The sequence below is a fragment of the Dendronephthya gigantea genome, unplaced genomic scaffold, assembly GCF_004324835.1.
Source record: "Dendronephthya gigantea isolate DGI-Jeju-01 unplaced genomic scaffold, DenGig_1.0 000089F, whole genome shotgun sequence".
In the NCBI taxonomy this organism is placed as follows: domain Eukaryota; kingdom Metazoa; phylum Cnidaria; class Anthozoa; order Malacalcyonacea; family Nephtheidae; genus Dendronephthya; species Dendronephthya gigantea.
The window spans coordinates 528,960-547,137 of record NW_021163099.1 but is presented as its reverse complement, the minus strand read 5'-3'; the positions used below and the strand labels follow the sequence as shown (position 1 = coordinate 547,137).

Genomic DNA, 18,178 nt, shown 5'->3' with positions numbered 1-18,178 from the left:
GCTCCCTTGAGACGTTGATTTTTCGCCATTGATGTGACGTCAAGCGTGGGATACGACAATAATTTTATCATCTTACCACACGTTATGACGTAATAGTGTGCGTCAATGGATAAAATTTAAAGACAGTGCTTTGAATAAAACAATGTCTTCATACTGGTGGCCAACAGCGGGCGTGTATCCAGGGGGCGTGAATGTGTTGTCTTGCGCCTGTTTTTTTTGACCGGGAGTGAAATATTATTAATGGAAGTAATTTACCACTGTTTTTTTAAAGTGTTGACACAGATATTGCGGTTGAATTTTTTTTTCCATAGGTTTGACAAAAAAACAGTTTGCGACGAACGTTCAACTGAAAAACTTTTTTATGTTCTCCCAAAATATATGCCGTAATGTTTCCTGAAAGTTTTGCCGTGACCCTTCTGGGCCGCCATAAAAAATTCGGTGCCTCGTTTCCTCATTTTTTTTTGCCGTGGCCGTTGTGGGCCACCGTAGAGGCGTTTACATGTAATCGATATACACTTAAAATTGAAACTGTCTGGTATTTTCTCGAAAAGAAATTTGCCTCGTCGAGCCAGTTTTGAAACCCCTTTTGTCGGGGAGAGAACTTTAACTGCAACAGCTAATGAAAATTAACGCAAAAGTACAACAGAAGTATCACAAGGCATGCGCAATAAATATTAATCCGGCGGAAATATTAATTTTGTGAATGCACAAAAAAGTGTACTTTTAATGCATGCAAAAGTAAACATTTAAGAAGCTCGCAGCTAATGAAAAATTTATGCGTTTTGTCTCGCATGAAGAAAGACGTAGTTCTAAATTCTTTCGCATTCTCCGTTATTAAAACATATACATGCGGGACATTTTCGGTGATTTCTATAATATGTATTTCGACGAACTCGCGAGAACATTACTGCCTGTCGCAATTAACTTTCAGATCTGACAAGTCATCAGTACTGCGATAACGCGCTAAATGAATATTACATGAATGCCAATGAATGTCAAGTCCTTCACACTGTCACCTGCTCTGTGTTAATGAACACTTTTTGAGGCCGCACACAACCTGGCAACAAAGATAGCTATAGAGAAAAAAAACACGTACGCTACGGTGAGTTTTAATAACCTTGTTTCTTACAAAATACAGGAATATATGTATTGCTTAAATACGAATACGCATTACGGTGTAAGAACATAATTATCAAGTTCATGATCATGCTAATGCTCATTGGACTATAAAATCATTGAGGTGTTTTAAAGTTATATCCTAAATTTCAGACGACAGTTATTCCAGTGATTGCCTTAGTCACAAATAGTAAAAAATGTGCAGAGTAAGTGCAGCTTTTTTGTGGAGAGAATTAATACGATTCTTGTAGGAGCGCACGCAACTATGGAAAATCGACGCACGCGAGATTTTGAGCGGGAATTGTTAGGAGCAATTTCTCTTTTTGGCACATGCAAACACTTTGGCACTTGCGCACAATAATATGTGAGTATGGAGCCGTCCGGAAACCAAATAATATGCGCGAAAAGTTATTTGGTGCCAAGGCGCTACACATTATTTTTGAGGCAACAAATTAGTTTACTCCGCAATAACTAATATGAAATCGTATAATATTACGTAATGTGTCATAACTTCTCTCGCTTTTTTCAGGCTTGAGAACTTAATTAAATTGATGCTAATAAACTAACTACACTGTTAACGTTTAGCGGCGTTTCCCGCTGGGTGATTAGAGCCCTGAAGAGTATGAAGTTCTATGTGCGGCCAAATGTGCATATAGCATGTAAATATTAAAATACCCACACTCATATTAATAGAAGAAAAAGTACCGCGAAGAGCGTAGTGTGATTGTCGTAAAACTAGGTGGTATATTGAGCATATAATTATACAATCGCCAAATAAAATTAACTTGAATTAATCACCAACGATTCCGTGTTTTAGGCTGGGTAGCTGGCTAATTTTTAAACAAATCCTCAGTTGGTTTACTCCAGCCAGATACCTCTACTTTGCAGGTGGCAGAACAGTGGCCATATAGAAGCTGTATAATTATTATGAGTGTAGATTTTTCCAAGGAAATTTTTAATCCTTGCGCAAATATAAAAGCGCAAGAAATGGCAAAATTCATGAAAAGGTTTTTTCACGATAGTGAAGGATTAGTCTCTGCATGTGATATGATTCTAATAATACGAATGAAAGTGATTTAGAGCGTGCACACAATGCAGCTACAAACAATTGAATAATAAAATTAATTCTAATCTAAAAACTTACATATGTTTTAATTGCGGTGTCGAGTGGCATTCATGACGCATTGAAATTGTTCGTTTTCATAACATAAAACTTTAGCAAAATTTATACAGAAGTTTTTTTTTGCATATTTCGCTTTTTGCTGAACACTTTTTAAAGGAACCGTTCTCGCTAATGTTTAAAAGTCAATTATTCCAAATTTAATAGATGCTAAATATTGCATTTTAAAACAGCACAAAATCTCTTTTATCGATCATTTCACAAATTGGTGATCACTGCATGCACCTTAAAATAATCCATGGTGTAGTTGTGCAGTGTGTTGTAACTTTTTTTATACTTTGTTTTACAAACATGCATTTATTAACACAGTTATTACAATTGCCGCAAGCAAAGGTACATATACGTTTAACAACAATATTTGTATAATTCTTTTGGGATATAACCTCGCCTAGATTATAGTTTATAATTCTGTTAGGAAATAGACTCGCCTATTTTAATCTGTACGCCGCAAATATTATTTACCTTATATTTCCTTTTGGCACCAACACTTGTACATATTCATAGCTCATTATCACTTCTTCTTAACACTCCTTAATTAGCTTGACACTAATCTTAATTGCTTTTCCGCCTCGCCTTTACTAACTATAGTATAAAATAACTTGTAACATTTGTGTAAGCATATACAGTCTCGCTTTATGCTCTCAAGAGAACATCTCTTCAAACTTTTGATTGTATCGACGAATTTCCATGTGAAACAAATTATATTATATCAAAATTATATTAGCGTCCTGAGAATTTCATACTAACTCACACGGCAACAGGTCATATACGGATACTCGCGCTAAAAATGTATAGCTAGTAGACCAAATTAAATCACGCTTTGCTACAAATTAACTTTATTACTCATTTTACAGAGCGATCTATTTCCTATAATCGGACTGGGCATATAAAAAATGAGTCAATTGCTGTATCTATTCCTGTTGAGTATTCTCCTGGTAAAACCAGGACTTTTGCGTGGCGAAGATAGCACGACTATGATTTGTTACAATTCAACTCTTCAAGGTAGGAATCTACCTATATTAATGGGGAAATAAAAATTTGGGGGGGAAATGATTACCTATCAGCAATCTGTGATATTGCCAGTGAATATATAAGCATGATAATTCCTATAAGTCAGGCATTATAGTTCATGTTTAAACTTTCTAAATTCCTTAATTCGGGTTTTCTAACTTCCTTAACTTTTAAGAGGGTTTTTTATATAAATGCGTTTGAAACCTTGCTTGCTATTCAAATCCTCTTGATGGTAATTTTGGAATTAACGCACATGCATAATTATGGGCGCAATAATTGCCTAAAATTTTACATAATAAAGATTATATGTAAATTTCAAGCCCGAATTGCTTGTCCTCATTCCTGTCATATTGAATTATAAAACATAAAACTTTGAACCCTTCATTGGGAATGATTATTTCCAAATTCTATACAAAAGCCGTTCAATAATAATAATGATAATATGCATACAAAAAAAGTTCATATGTAAATATTTATTGCATAGAGAAAATTCATATAGAAAAGTTATCCATATAGAAAGGGAACATAGAAAGGCAGTTGCGACAAAGTTTGTTAAAACTTTTCACACAAAAAAATCAAACAAATCCTTGAGGATTTAGGGATATCATAATTTTGTGATTCGGCACCGCATCCCCGTTTAAGTCATTGTAAAGTATAATTATATTTTAAACATGAATTGAAAGAGTTTGACAGAACTTCCGAAGCTTTCAAAAATTTCAGAAAACGGTATACGAAGCTTATAGCCAAGTTTGGCTGCGACGTTAACAAATCGGTCGGCTGATTTTGTAACCACTGTCGCAATTAATTTGTCCTAGATTACAGGCTTGACGCTGCAGTATTCGCAACTAGAGACGTTTTGGAAAAGATTGATTGCGTAATTGAATGTGCCATGGAACCATGTTGCAGATCAATTAACTACAAGAAGTCGTTGAGCTTTGAAAGCGAATCGAACTGCGAATTGTTGCACGATGTCGGCTATAAAAATCCTGAGAAGCTGCTGGGAAATTTCTCGTACGATCATGTTTATCTGATTAACCCGCAAAAGGTATGTAATGAATTCAAATGATTATTTCAAAGTCATGCATCCATAAACCCAACATCGAATGTCTCTTTTCCTATTGCAATTATTGAAATGGTTAGCAAGCAAGTTTCTTCTTCATGTCTTCTCCGCATTGTCTGTCTTTGTTTTATGAAAATTGGTATTTTAGTTACAGTTTTCTTCTTGTTTCATGCGCTTTCCTATAATGCTCATATTTTGAATTCAAATAGACTATTTGTCAAGGATGTCCTTGTTTTAGCGATGACACTGCACAATATATGCTTATATGCAAAGTTCTTGAAACAAAATCCCAGTATCTATTTCTCCTGAAATACAACAGGCCCAGTCTGTCCGCTTTACTGTATTAAGAAAAGCACCCTTCGATATTTTAAATCTCCGGCGCGTGAGATTTCTTCAAGAATTGAAAAACGAATCGCGGACCACTATAATTATGTGGAATCAGATTGTCAAGTGGTCATGCAAAAGTATGATTCTATGGCATGTTTGCGTAAGTGAGTTGCATGTGGATTTCCATACAAACTGCCCAAAAATGTTTGTTATGGACCTGTTTTAATTCATATCATTCATTTCTCTTGAGTGTTTTGGCAATTCATTTTCAACAATTATTTGCCAAAGGCAAGGGGAATATCACTCAATAAAATCAAAACAAAGTCGAGGTTTTTATTCCACGATATTCACCGAACCTGCATGAGGTGAATCATTGTTTTAGCATAATTAAAAAGGTATATTCTGAACAAACGAATCTCTTGTAGAAATTACATGTTTTACAAATGTAAACAAATAAAAGTTTTAGGGCGATTTAAATAGACAATGTTTTTCGCAAAATAAAGTTGAAAAGCGTTCTTAAAAGTAGTTTTTACCTTGAAAACAATTTTATGCCTTTTCAATAATCACCTTTTTAATTATACTGAAGACTATTATAGACTCGACTGTGTTGTTGTTCTGGCAACTGATCGCATTTTTTCCCCCTGCGTTCCGGCAACCGATCGCATTTTTCCCCTTGCGGTGTTTGCGGTTTTTGCATCGGTCGACCGCAACCGAACCGCGAACAAACCGCAATCTATAGGTTATATTTCTGGAGAGCACTGCATGTATTCTTGATATTTTACTTGGTTACTATACTTCTATAATGTAAAAAATACACACTCCTTATGGGTGTCTATTCGTTGATGTTGTCTATAAATTATATAGATATAGCTACGCGAGTTTTGAGCTTTCAAAACATGACAGCAACATGTATAGCTTTTGTTTTCAAGCTGTAAAAACTGTTTATAAAACGTTCTTAAAACATATTGTTCCGTAACAATGTTAAAAGGTTTGTTGAACTTCTACACTTTTAAAAATACCATGTCCTGGCATATATTAAGGCCTCGCAATGCATGGATATAATATGCGTCAACCATTTTTTTCCTCTTAGGATTTTAACAAAAGCTGCATTTTGGAAGAGAAAAGAAAAGGTATATGCATGGTAAATAAGTGTTTATATAAACATCGGTAGCTCAGAAATCAGTTTGTACTCAGCCTTCGACTGCATTGTTTACGCGCGCGGTCAAGTTCTACTGTCTGTACTAATTACTGTATTATAATTTATATTGATAAGTTTGGCAACTTAATTTCAAAGCGGACACGTACCTTGGGAGAAACAGTAAAAAAACTTTGGAACTGCACAGCAAGGAACACAAAAAATTACATAGAGGTAAATTAAGATACCTTTACTAAACTACTAGCCATTTTTTTGCAGTAAGCGGCGACACTGGAGGGATCGAAAAACCGGCATTTTTTTTACAAATTTGCTGAATTTTTCGCCGTGACTATGCGGGATGCAAGTTGCCTGATACCGGTTTTTGGTTTGAATCACGAATGCATTTTTTCATTTGCTTTTTAGAAGTTCGTAAATTGTAAAAGCCAATGAAATAATGCATTCGTGGTTTAAACTAAAAACCGGTGTCAGGCAATTTGCATCCTGCATAGTTATAGCGAAAAATTCAGCAAATTGGTAAAAAATTTGCCGGTTTTTCGATACTTCCAGTGTCGCACAACAAAAAATGGCTAGTAGTTTAGTAAAGGTATCTTAATTTACCTCTATGTAATTTTTTGTGTTCCTTGCAGTGTAGTTCCAAAGTTTTTTTACTTTTTTTGCCAGGTACGTGTCGGCTTGGAAATTAAATTGCCAACCTTATCAATATATAATAAGTAATTGGTACAGACAGTAGAAGCTAGCCGCGCGCGTAAACAATGTAGTCGAAGGCTGAGTACAAACAGATTTCTGGGCTACATATCATGGCCAGAAATTGCGGACATGGAATATGCAGATTGCCGCAGCAAATTTGCATATCTGTTCAAATATTATTCGTTTGCAGAACTATAAATTATATTGCGCATTCTTAAATTTAGCAAAATTTAAGAAAATCATTGCATCTTTGCTATTTGCCCTGGTTGTTTCTTTTAATTCGTGTCATATTAAAGATCCTGAGGTAATATTTTGCTGGTAAAGGTTTATGTCGGCTCTGCATTTTCATTTTATTTCTACGCTATTACGGTTTTCGTTTTATATGGTATTGAACGTGATAAATGACCAAAGCTTTGTTTTGAAAATGCAGGACGAATACTGCATGATAAAACATTTTGAAATACTATATAAAAATATTAAGATTAACTTGCTTTGCAACGAGCAATTAAGGCAAATTATAATCGACCTGCCTGAAGGTGTATTTTTAGCGTTTAGTACTGTGCACATTAGAGTTTACTATAAACTCACGAAGCTTTATTTTGACACCATATGCAAATTTAGGCGGAAGTAGAATGTTAACTATGTCCGAATTTTCTGGCTATGGGTTTAGACATATAAATTTACCGATAGACCTTTTTCATGATGACGTCAAACGCGAAAATTCTGATGTTACACTAAATTTGATTGACTCGATTATTTTGTAGAGAACATATTTTGTTGCCTTTTGTTAGCATCAATATTTGTTGCTAGCACCATAGTCTCTGGTGAGGCGGCAAATCAAAATAAATTTTATTTTGATATAGAGAACAAAATTTTTTACGCGACTTTTACAAATCTTGGTGCTACTGGTCGTTTGGGTCCACTTTCGCTCGGTTCTTATTATATAGATAAGGATCATGAGAAAATGGTAACAATTCAAAATGGTATACAGTACTGCATGGACAGTTCCCTACGATGGTACATACGAAATTACGGCAGTTGGAGCATCCGGAGGATATGACACATTTGGGTCGTCTAGTGCGCGGGGTCGGGGGGCTTACATGAGAGGAGAATTTGATCTGAACAAAGGAGTTGTGCTAAAAATATTAGTTGGACAAGAAGGTGTTAAAAATATTAAAAAACCTTCCTCAGGAGGAGGTGGAGGGACGTTTGTAGTTACAGCATCTAACACTCCTCTAATTATCGCCGGTGGTGGTGGTGGGACACAGAGGCTAGAAAACAGATTGTCAAACTGCGATGCAAGTACAAGTACTTCAGGAAAGAAAAATGCTTGCAATGTTGCATGCTCCACTTGGTCTGGCGGTGTAAATGGGAGCGGTGCTTTGGAGGCTGACGATCATTTCTCAGGTAATAAAATTTGATTGTCTGCAAATTATTATGAAACTTTCTACAAAATTTATACACACGTCATGTTTGCTTGAACAAAAATGTGTCATTACATATTATTATTTATTGAAAATGAGTCAAGAGTTTTGATTGGCCAGCAGCTGTTGGCGAAATCGTCATATCCGCTCGGCAGCTGCCCAAATTTGGACAGTGACGTCACTTCGTCGGATATGAAAAAAATTATTGCACGTTTGACGTCACTTCGTCAGATATGAAAAAAATTATTGCACGGTATGACGTCACGCTAATTTATGCGGCTTGTGCCAAAACCTAAAAGCGGGAAAATACGAATGGCTTCATCAAAGGAAAGGTTCAATTTTTGCAAATAAATAATAAAACAATTATTGAATTCGGTTCTCGCAGGATATGAGGAATTATCAAGGCCTCGGTTTGTGTTATCCGCCTCAGCCTTCGGCTTCGGCAGATAACACAAACCTCGGCCTTAATAATTCCTCATATCCTGCTCAACCTCATTCAATAATTGTTTAATCATGCAATCTTTCATATGTTAAGTTTAGTGTTTTTTTATTGTGCATTCTATGGGGAAAACTAAACCATTTTTCAAATAAAAATAAACTCATTAATTCAGAAATACGCGAGAATGGCCAATTCTGTCACTAACTTCAATCAAATAGGTAGTCTTTTATCGGTTGAAAGACGATATTATAGGCAGTCTTAGTTTGTTGAAAGACGATATTATTTTACAGAGGAGATTATTATTACATTTACAATACTTTGCGAAATATAAATCCAAAAACTGGGGGAAATAAGTGAACTTAATTTTAATCAGTTATACTTCGGAGTTTTTCGAACAGGATTAGTAAATCATAAGCATAATGAAAACGATTCTAACCAAACAATGGTCATGCTTTTATAACTCACTATTTTCCAGGAGGTGGAGGCGGTGGCTTTTACAGCAACGGACGCAGCGGAAAAGATTTTGGCGGGGTTTCTGGAGAGGGCGGAGAAGGAGGAAGAGCATTTCTTCAAGGAGGAGCAGGTGGTCGTGCAAAACACAATAATGCTGTCGGAGGATTTGGCGGGGGAGGGGGTGCATGGGGAAATGGAAGAGGAGGTGGAGGTGGCGGTGGATATTCAGGAGGAGCATCTGGTGATAATAAATGGCAATCATGTGGAGGAGGAGGTGGATCATTTAATAGCGGAAAGAATCGTTTGAATAAAGAAGGACATCTTGTTAGTGGCCATGGTTTTGTGGATATTAAACTTTCACCTTAAATTTGTACAAGATAATCATGTGCACGTGTGTTTGCTATGAAGCTACAATCATGTTCCGTCGAGTTTTTATGGCGATGCGTGTAAACAGCACTGCTCAAACGGAGTTGGTTAAAGGCTAAGAAGAATAATTTAACTTTTTTACGTTGACAATGAAGTTTTAGTTAAAATTACAAAAAATAGCTAAAATTGTTAAAAAAAGACCTTTTTAATATTTCTGGTTCAACTTTGGGTGAAATAAAATCATGTTAATTCTCGTTCTCTTAGCAGTTTATGTCCTTTTAGGTGGAAGTAATTTGTAAAAAAGGGTGGTCCGGGTTAATACTGTTACATAAGCAATTATGCACGGGCGTTGCACAACTAAACAATGAAACCATTGTGAAACAATGAACAATTCTTAATTGTTAGACACTTGACACTTGACACTCGGAAACGGTGAATAGTGATTATAATATAGTCATTAGTTGAAGTTAGTGTGGCAACTGCACGAGCGGGAGGCATAGTTTTAATACATTTCTATAAAAAGAAGAAGTTATTGTTGTGGTTCTAATCTATGATATATGTTACTGGGCTATTCCCCTTATGGCCCGACGATTCCGCTGAAAGATACAAGGATTAGGGAAAATTCGCGTCGCGTTGTGTACATACCAGGTTAATATTTTTCTAAACATCAGATATATACCAGTCTGCTTTAATGCGTGGCGAGTTGTGGCCGTAATATGAAGAACCATTTTCCGAAAAGCACATTTCTCGTTCTTGGCAGTATTTTTTTCTTTGTCTTCACAATCTATGACTAGATCAAGATATATACGGCTACTCCCACTTTCTTGCTTGCCCTAGCTCTATGGTATTACTTTAATATTTTTACGACTCATGACAGTGCTCATGACTAACGATAATTATATAAACTTCTACTCAGCAATGCATGTATCAACACGCAGTTTTCTTGTTCTGGGGCCGGTGGTATTAGAAGATTTTATAAAAGAGCTTAAAAACAAAGGAAAAGCAAGAGCTAAAACGTAAAATGGAGAGCTAAAGGACTAAAATAAAAATCTTCTGCAATCGTTGACAAGCGCAACAGCGAAAGTCTTTCAGCTCCCGGATGAAAAATCGAGTCTGCTAGTAGCGTTTAAGCTGATTCAACCAGTGGCGTACGGGAGATGATAATTGGGGGCACATGTTCGTGTATTCATGTTATGCTAGATTAATTTCTTTTGAAATCCATTGTCTTTACAGGTCTGTTAACATGACTATATGAATATGTGCCCCCCAATTGTCGTCTTTCGTACGCTACTGGATCCAACGGGAGCAGGCAACACCTGCCGAGGAAAGGATAATAGAATAAAAGCTGAAAACAAAAACTTAAAAGCTTCCGCAAGAACGTTGCAAGAGGATATTGTTAAAACAAGGAAAGGAAAGCAAGAGTTCACCGATACGAAGGAACAGTGCAGAGGCACACCTAAAACACCTGAAACCTCAAAATCTTACGACAGTCTGAATTTTGAAAGTGAAAGTGACCAAGACGATGATGTTATGTTGTTACCACCTACAGCTGTAGGAGAGCCAGCAGTTCGTCAATACGAATATATGGCACCCCAGCACAACCCCTACAGATGAAATGACCAAAAATAAAATCTTATTCATAGGTGATTTAATGATCAAAAATATAGATCCTCATAAACTGTAAAAGCTCAGTAGTTCGAAAATTAACATTTCGATTAAAAAATTAAGAAAAATCAGCTATGGTAAACGGGATGAAGAAATGGCAAATGATGTTCAAGCGGTTCACATAAACTGCTCCGGCCCCCACAGAGGCAATCATCATACACGCAGGCATGAACAATCTAATAACAGACACAAGTAACGAATGCTGTAAAAACATCAAGCGCTGTTTAAATTTACCTCATCCAAGACGAGTGATATATTCAGGGCCGTAGCTAGAAAATTAATTTAGGGGGGGGTTGTATATTCATATATTCTCCCTATGCCCGACTGATTTCTACTATACGCTATTGTTCCTACGGTATATAAACATGAATATTATGAATATACACCCCCCCCCCCCAATTAAGCGGTCTATATATATAGCTACGGCCTTGATAACATAACCGTCTAGCGATTGTCAACAAGAAATAATATAGTGCATGGAGAAAAACAATTATAGTAAGCAACAGGTACATGCGTGCATGTAAGGCAGTCAAATTTAGCTTTGACTTTTTAGCTTTGGAGTTGCGTAGCCGTAGTCTAAAGCTAGAAGGCCAAATAGACTACAGGTGTTTCCACATAATCTTCATAATATATAATCATTAGCATATACAATAACAGCGCTGTCGTTTAATTATAAATCTTCATTAGGATATAAAATGTTAGCTATAGAATGACATTTTATATCACTTGGTTTTAAAACTATAGTAATATACAACTGCGATATATGCATTCATATGTGGCCATGTTTAAAATTATTATCCCTTTGGCATTACTTGATTTGCTAGCCTTTGGAAGAACTGACGCTACTCTTTGTAAACCGAAAAACTATAGGATCATTATCACAGGTTAGTGCATGTACTAAGTGTTGCTCGAAATGTTTAAGAGAATGTATTATCAGAAAATACTTATGTATTTAGGTGGTCCATCATTACCCGCTGATGCGATAATATCAAGACACAACGTTACGTCATCGGTGGTGATGTTAGGATGTCATGCTTACTGCATAAGCGAAGCTGGGTGTGTTGGGTTTAACTACAGGACACTAAAAAGGGTAGAAAATTGCCAACTGACTAACGTTACAGACCACGGCGACAGCTTAAACCGGGGAGATTGGATATTATTGCGTTCTTCTGAAGCGGTATGTTAAAAGATCTATTACTGAAGTATTATATACATGTTGTGATGTAATAATATTGCTCCCATCTGTTTTTCTTCTGTGTTCTTTTAACTCGTGTCGGCAATTGCTGTTTGTAATTTTGACCACAAATATTATTAATTTCTTGTTAATTTCGCTTCTTAACGTTCATTAATAATTTTATTTGACATTTTTATGATCATATTGTTGGAAAATATTACCAATGCAATAATCGACATGCAGGTTCGATCCTCATATCAAAAATCCAAAATCGAGGCAAAAATTTATTTAAAGACAATATTATAAAGTCGTATTTTGTTTGCAAAAATACGATTTGGTTATAGGTAAACGGTTACCTTGATCATCTTATGCGGCAGCAACTCATTGCATTCACTTTGGGAAAGATTTTTATAGTAATTTTTTTCGGCATGTAGCTATGTTGCGTCTATGCGTCCACATTGTATCCTACAGATTGAGAAGAGCAAACTTGACGTAGGACGCTAAATTACGATTTCATGTTAAATACGAATATCGCGGCAAATCTTTATATTCATCTATTTAAAGATCATGAACTTTCTAAGATATAAAACTAATACAACTAACGACATCGCCCGGCATCGCGTAAATTAGATTGAGTTCATATAGCGTGTTAATTATAGATGCAAACATTCGCCGCAGGGTGCGAGTTGATTTTGTGATGAGTGTACGAAAGCCTTTGAACTTAAAATTTTGCTAGCAAAATGAACTACAAATGCCCTAAAAATGAACTAAAAATTTGAAGCCAGCACTCGGTAAGAAAAAATCGTCTTAATTAAACAACCTTGTGTACATACTTATAAGTCCTGAAAATTATCATTTCACAGCTGCCATGCAGATGTTTTAGAATTAAAGCGGCAGCAAAACAGAAATCTAAGAATGTGAACCAGTGATGCGTTTTTCATAATAATTTTATTACCAATTTCTGCGTTATCAAATCACATCGCGCTTTCATGTGACGAATCATAATGAGCTTTTAGAAAACATCAGTTACATTGCAGAATAACTTAAAATATCATCTGAAAATTACTCTTGTATACAATACATTCACAACAGGTTATTAAAATATAAACCAACAAACATTAACATTACTTTCTATTTGAACTCTTTATGCAGTGTGATGTCACATGTTTTATATAAGTCAGTCAATAGCTTGAGAAGGAAGAGGGTTAACAAACTTGTACAAAATAAGTTATTCAGTCAATTTTATCATGATTCGTCTTCTCACTGCAACCCAATAAAAAATTTGCATGGGGTGCAACAACAGCCCCTCGCAATTTCAAAAGAGTCACACGATTTCCTGAGTTTGTCATACCTGACCTTACTGTATTATCATGAAATTACACAAAGCTCAAATTCCTGCTTGTAACAATCTGAACAGATCAAAATCTTCAAAAGACAAAGACTAAAATTATTTTAAAGATTTATTTTTGGTAGGCTGCCTCATTTCCGAAGTGCATGCAGATTAGCTGGGAAATCCAACACACGTAAAATAAAAATACTTTTTATCAGCGTGTCAATACGATTTTGCCGTGCGTCGAATATTATTATTCTACTGAACACTTTTTTATATGTAATAAAACATGCAAAACTCATATTAATTATGGAACAGAAATAAATCATATCCCCTAAAGGCTAAAACTAAGCTAAGCGGATTTTTTCCTCTAGGAGTTGAACAACAATCATTCACCGAGCAAGGAAGGAAAAGGTATAAAATAAAACATTTGTTTAAAACTTTGATTAAAACTTTGATAAATGCAAAATTTTCAAATTTTAAGGTTCGTGCGTTCTTCCATTGAAGTTAGATAAATGTTGGAAATAGTATAATGGGCTGTTTTGAAAGAACATGCGGTCATACAAGCGAACCCAAAGCGAAACTCTATGTCACATATTAAATCTGCACATTTGATCATATAATTTTTATCATGTTAATTTGCGCATTATAAATTTTTATACTTATTATTACTGTTGTTTAGCACAGTATTTTGTCAAGATGTTTTGTAAACTGAAATAAAAAGGCAATATGAATAAGTAAATTAAACAACGGGAAAGGATTATCAAACTCCTGTACAAACTCTCCCCCTTTGTAAACGAACGGTCGCATTGCACATGGATTATTTTAACCTTGATTCTCGTTTGGGGTAAAAAGCTTTAGGATTGCAAGCCGTTTCTGACTTCTCATTTGTTTAATTAATGATTTTTCCTAATTTATGTGTATATAGCAGAATATTTTGTAATTATTCCAAACCGAGCAAACAATTGGGGGTGCGATCAAAGGGTGCGGTAAATGGCATAAAACAAGACTCGAACAACCTGGATTCTGTACCTTGATTCTGTTCATTATATGTTTATTCAAAATATCCGCGAAATGCGGGTATTTTTAACGGTTGATCCCAGGGCCTTTCCTCGTCTCACCTCCCTCCAGCCCAAAACTAGCCCAAAAGTCCCTAAAGGCTCTGGGAACGAGGTTGTTTGCACATGGCCTTATATAACTATATGCCTGCGGAATTGTTGAAATGTTATATTTTATGCCGGAAAATTTTTTTTAAAACCACTCAGCTATTTCAAAAAATAGGCAAAGGCCTTCCGTGACATGGGTTTTTAAGAAAATAATTTTTAACCCCTGAAGCTAACATAACTACTGCCTTTTGACAATCAGCAAAAATCAGCAGAACTACCTCTCACTTTGATAATAAATAATCCTGGGATTGATTAACTTCATCATTGCTTTAACCTATAAGTGGATGAAAAATAGCGGCGATGCAGAGATTTTCTATAGCTAAAATATTTGCCTCTGATAACAGAAAATTTGCATTTTATAGTAATGAATACGTTTAACGCAACTTTCTGCAATCTTGGAGCCACTGGCCGTTTGGGTCCAACTTTACTCGGTTCTTATTATATTGGTAAGGATCATGAGAAAATGGTAACCATTCAAAATGGTATACAATACTGGACAGTTCCCTACGATGGTACATACGAAATTACAGCAGTTGGAGCATCCGGAGGATATGACAAATTTGGGTCGTCTAGTGCGCGGGGTCGGGGGGCTTACATGAGAGGAGAATTTCATCTTAACAGTGGCGATGTGTTAAAAATATTAGTTGGGCAAGAAGGTGTTAAAAATATTAAAAGATATTCTTCAGGAGGAGGTGGAGGGACGTTTGTAGTTACAGCATCGAACACTCCTCTAATTATCGCCGGTGGTGGTGGTGGGACACAGAAACTAGACAACAGATTGCCAAACTGCGATGCAAGTATAAATACTTCAGGAAAGAAAAATGCGTGCAATGATTCATGTTCCACTTGGTCTGGCGGTGTTAATGGGAGCGGTGCTTTGGAGGCAGACGATCATTACTCAGGTATAATACCATGATCGTATTGAACCTCTTTTTTCTCACATGGGATGTAAACTTCGTATTTTTGTAAAATCAATTTTTTGTCTGCTAAATCTTGCCCATTAGGATGCATTGGAGGATTGGTATAGACAAAGAAATCCTGTGTTTTTTACTTTCCGCTTTCATAACTAACCTACGACACTTACATACCGCGAAAATTACGATTTTACTATCAATGCATATGAATTTCTGCGAACGCTAATCAATATCAACATTCGGACTACAAATATTGAATAAATGTGGAAATATAGCGTGTGCGTATCAGCGCCGAAATCCTTGTTCGATAATTTATTTGTCGAAATAATTCATTTGCAATTTGATACAGCTTGCTTCCGCCAATGCGGAAATTATGTGTGAAATTATGCGTCATCGGAATTTGTGTAGATCATTGTATAATTGTGATGTCAGCGAGTTCGCAGTTTTGTGTCAGTACACGTTTAGCCAAGCGAAAGATATATATTTAGTTCTAGGAAGGAGTAAGAAAAATATACATTCTGAACTTGAGAGCTTGCCGTTCACTGTCGACTTAGAACGGAGCCAGTTTTATATCACCAATATCTGACATTGAAGCAGTGGCGTAGCCAGCCTGACGATTTACTCATGCTATGCAAATTTTATGTTATTATCATTATTTATTTCTTTAGAAATTCGTTGTTTTCGCAGTCAATGAACACCAAAATATTGCCATAGCATGACTAGATTGTCGGGCTGGCTACGCCACTGCAATGAAGAACGCCTGAAAGAGAACCACGACTGTAGACAAATGACTTGATGCCTTCGATCTGTCCAGGCAAGAAGTTTTTTATGTTAATAAAACTTATTCTTAAACTCCGTAAGAGCACGTTGCCAAAGCTCCTCACTAAATACTGCCATCTTATTTGTAGTAGATGGTTATGAAAGACTGATGAGACGATTATTATGATCCATGTTGCATAATTGCATATCGATTTATTTTCCGCTAGATAATCACAATCATTATTTATCGCACTAACCAATCACAATCTATTAATACATATGTAGCTAATTAAGGCGCTGTTTACATGAGCCCGGTTACCCGAGATTCAACGAAGCGTGAGATGATTTTGAGGTATTGAAATGAGCAGATAACATGATCCTGGCAGTCGTATAATAACAACAACAATAGCATGTGCTTGTTTGGTGTCATAAAGACTTATTTCAATACCTCAAAGTCCTCTCACGCTTCGTTGAATCTCGGGTAACCGGGCTCATGTAAACAGCCCCTAAATAGCGTCGCCGTGATTCGTGCTGGCTAGAACAAGCTTTTGGGCGCTGGTGCATAGACGTTGCATCGTTTTTTTCAATGTCCGTCTATGTTACGTAGGCTACGCGTTATAAGCCTGCACGCGGAATGGGCAGAAGCGGTACGCCCAAAGCGTACGTACGGCAGGCACAGAAAATAAACACAGAGTGTTCAAAGTTAAGACTGGACATACTCACGGACGCAAGTTGGTCAGGGGCCGGTTGTACGAAAACTGGATTGCGCTTTTCACCGGATGGTAGTTTTTTCAATCGCTCTCTAATTTTTCGTCGCTCAATATAGCTTTGATTAAACTTGAGCATTCCTAAATTGCTGACCCTCTTTCATAACTGTCCGCTCCAAATCTATAATTTAATTGCCTTTAAGGTATATATACATGGGTTAAAAAATTGCTGTCCGGTGGATAGCGCTCGATAGCTAATTAGCCGTAATTCACCTAAAGAAATTGCACTCAGCCCCAAAAAACAGCAAATCGAATTGCCGACAATTCTTGTTTGATAATAATTATTAAATTAGTTTATTGCGACTGATGACATTAGCACGCAAACAAACAACTACCCCTTTAACAATTTACGTTTATCAAGGAGGTGGCGGCGGAGGGTTTTACAGCAATGGACGTAGTGGAAAAGATTTTGGCGGGGTATCTGGGGAGGGCGGAGAAGGAGGAAGAGCTTTTCTACAAGGAGGAGCAGGTGGTCGTGCACACTACTACAATGCTGTCGGAGGATTTGGTGGAGGAGGAGGTGCATGGGGATGGGGAAGAGGTGGTGGAGGTGGCGGTGGATATTCGGGAGGAGCATCTGGTGATAATAAATGGCATTCATGTGGAGGAGGAGGTGGATCATTTAATAGCGGAAAGAATCGTTTGAATAAAGAAGGATATCTTGCCACTGGTCATGGTTTTGTCGTTATCAAACTCTCACCTTAATTAAGTTTGTACAAATTAACTGGCGTCAATATTTGTCGATTAGATTACACTTTTCCATTCAACAACTACCACCTAAATAGGTTATTCAAATGAATGTATATCAATATAGAATGTTGATACTTTAATTTGGTTGTTTTCCATGATAATTGGTTCATGGTTTGAAATAACTTCAAGTGTACGGTCTCAGAGAATCACCACTACAACTATAGGAAAGTAATCCGGCAATTATATACTTGGCCGCAGCCCTCTTATATTCCCTCTTCATAGGCTTGCCAAATTGCCTCGAATTAACTCACATGCAACACTCAGAATGTTTGCGGATGACACTAACTTAACAACTGCATATGGAGTGGAAATGACGGCAAAATAAATAAAAACCAAAATAATGTCGGAATCGTTTTCGATAAATAAGCTAAATTTAAATATTGCTATAAAACTGAGACGTCGACGTTCTAATTGGATCAACTTATAAGATTTTT

The 18,178-nt window shown here is 36.3% G+C and overlaps 1 protein-coding gene and 1 pseudogene across 1 annotated transcript; both read left to right on the top strand.

Moving 5' to 3' along the window:
* Positions 1–1,016: 1,016 nt before the first annotated feature.
* Positions 1,017–9,708, top strand: LOC114533380 (annotated as a pseudogene).
* A 5,210-nt stretch (positions 9,709–14,918) lies between these two features.
* On the top strand, positions 14,919–17,724 carry LOC114533315 (glycine-rich cell wall structural protein 2-like). The gene is made up of 2 exons (XM_028554823.1): positions 14,919–15,456; positions 17,356–17,724. The coding sequence occupies exons 1-2, from the start codon at positions 14,919–14,921 to the stop codon at positions 17,697–17,699; spliced, it is 882 nt and encodes a 293-aa protein (XP_028410624.1). The 3' UTR covers positions 17,700–17,724.
* The last annotated feature ends 454 nt before the right edge of the window (positions 17,725–18,178 follow it).

What these genes read in the sequence shown, in the direction of transcription:
- LOC114533315 (XM_028554823.1), top strand. Translation starts at nt 14,919, where the DNA reads ATGAATACGTTTAACGCAACTTTCTGCAATCTTGGAGCCACTGGCCGT. An exon ending in GGCAGACGATCATTACTCAG is followed by an intron (nt 15,457 to 17,355) that starts GTATAATACCAT and finishes ACGTTTATCAAG; the next exon opens with GAGGTGGCGGCGGAGGGTTT.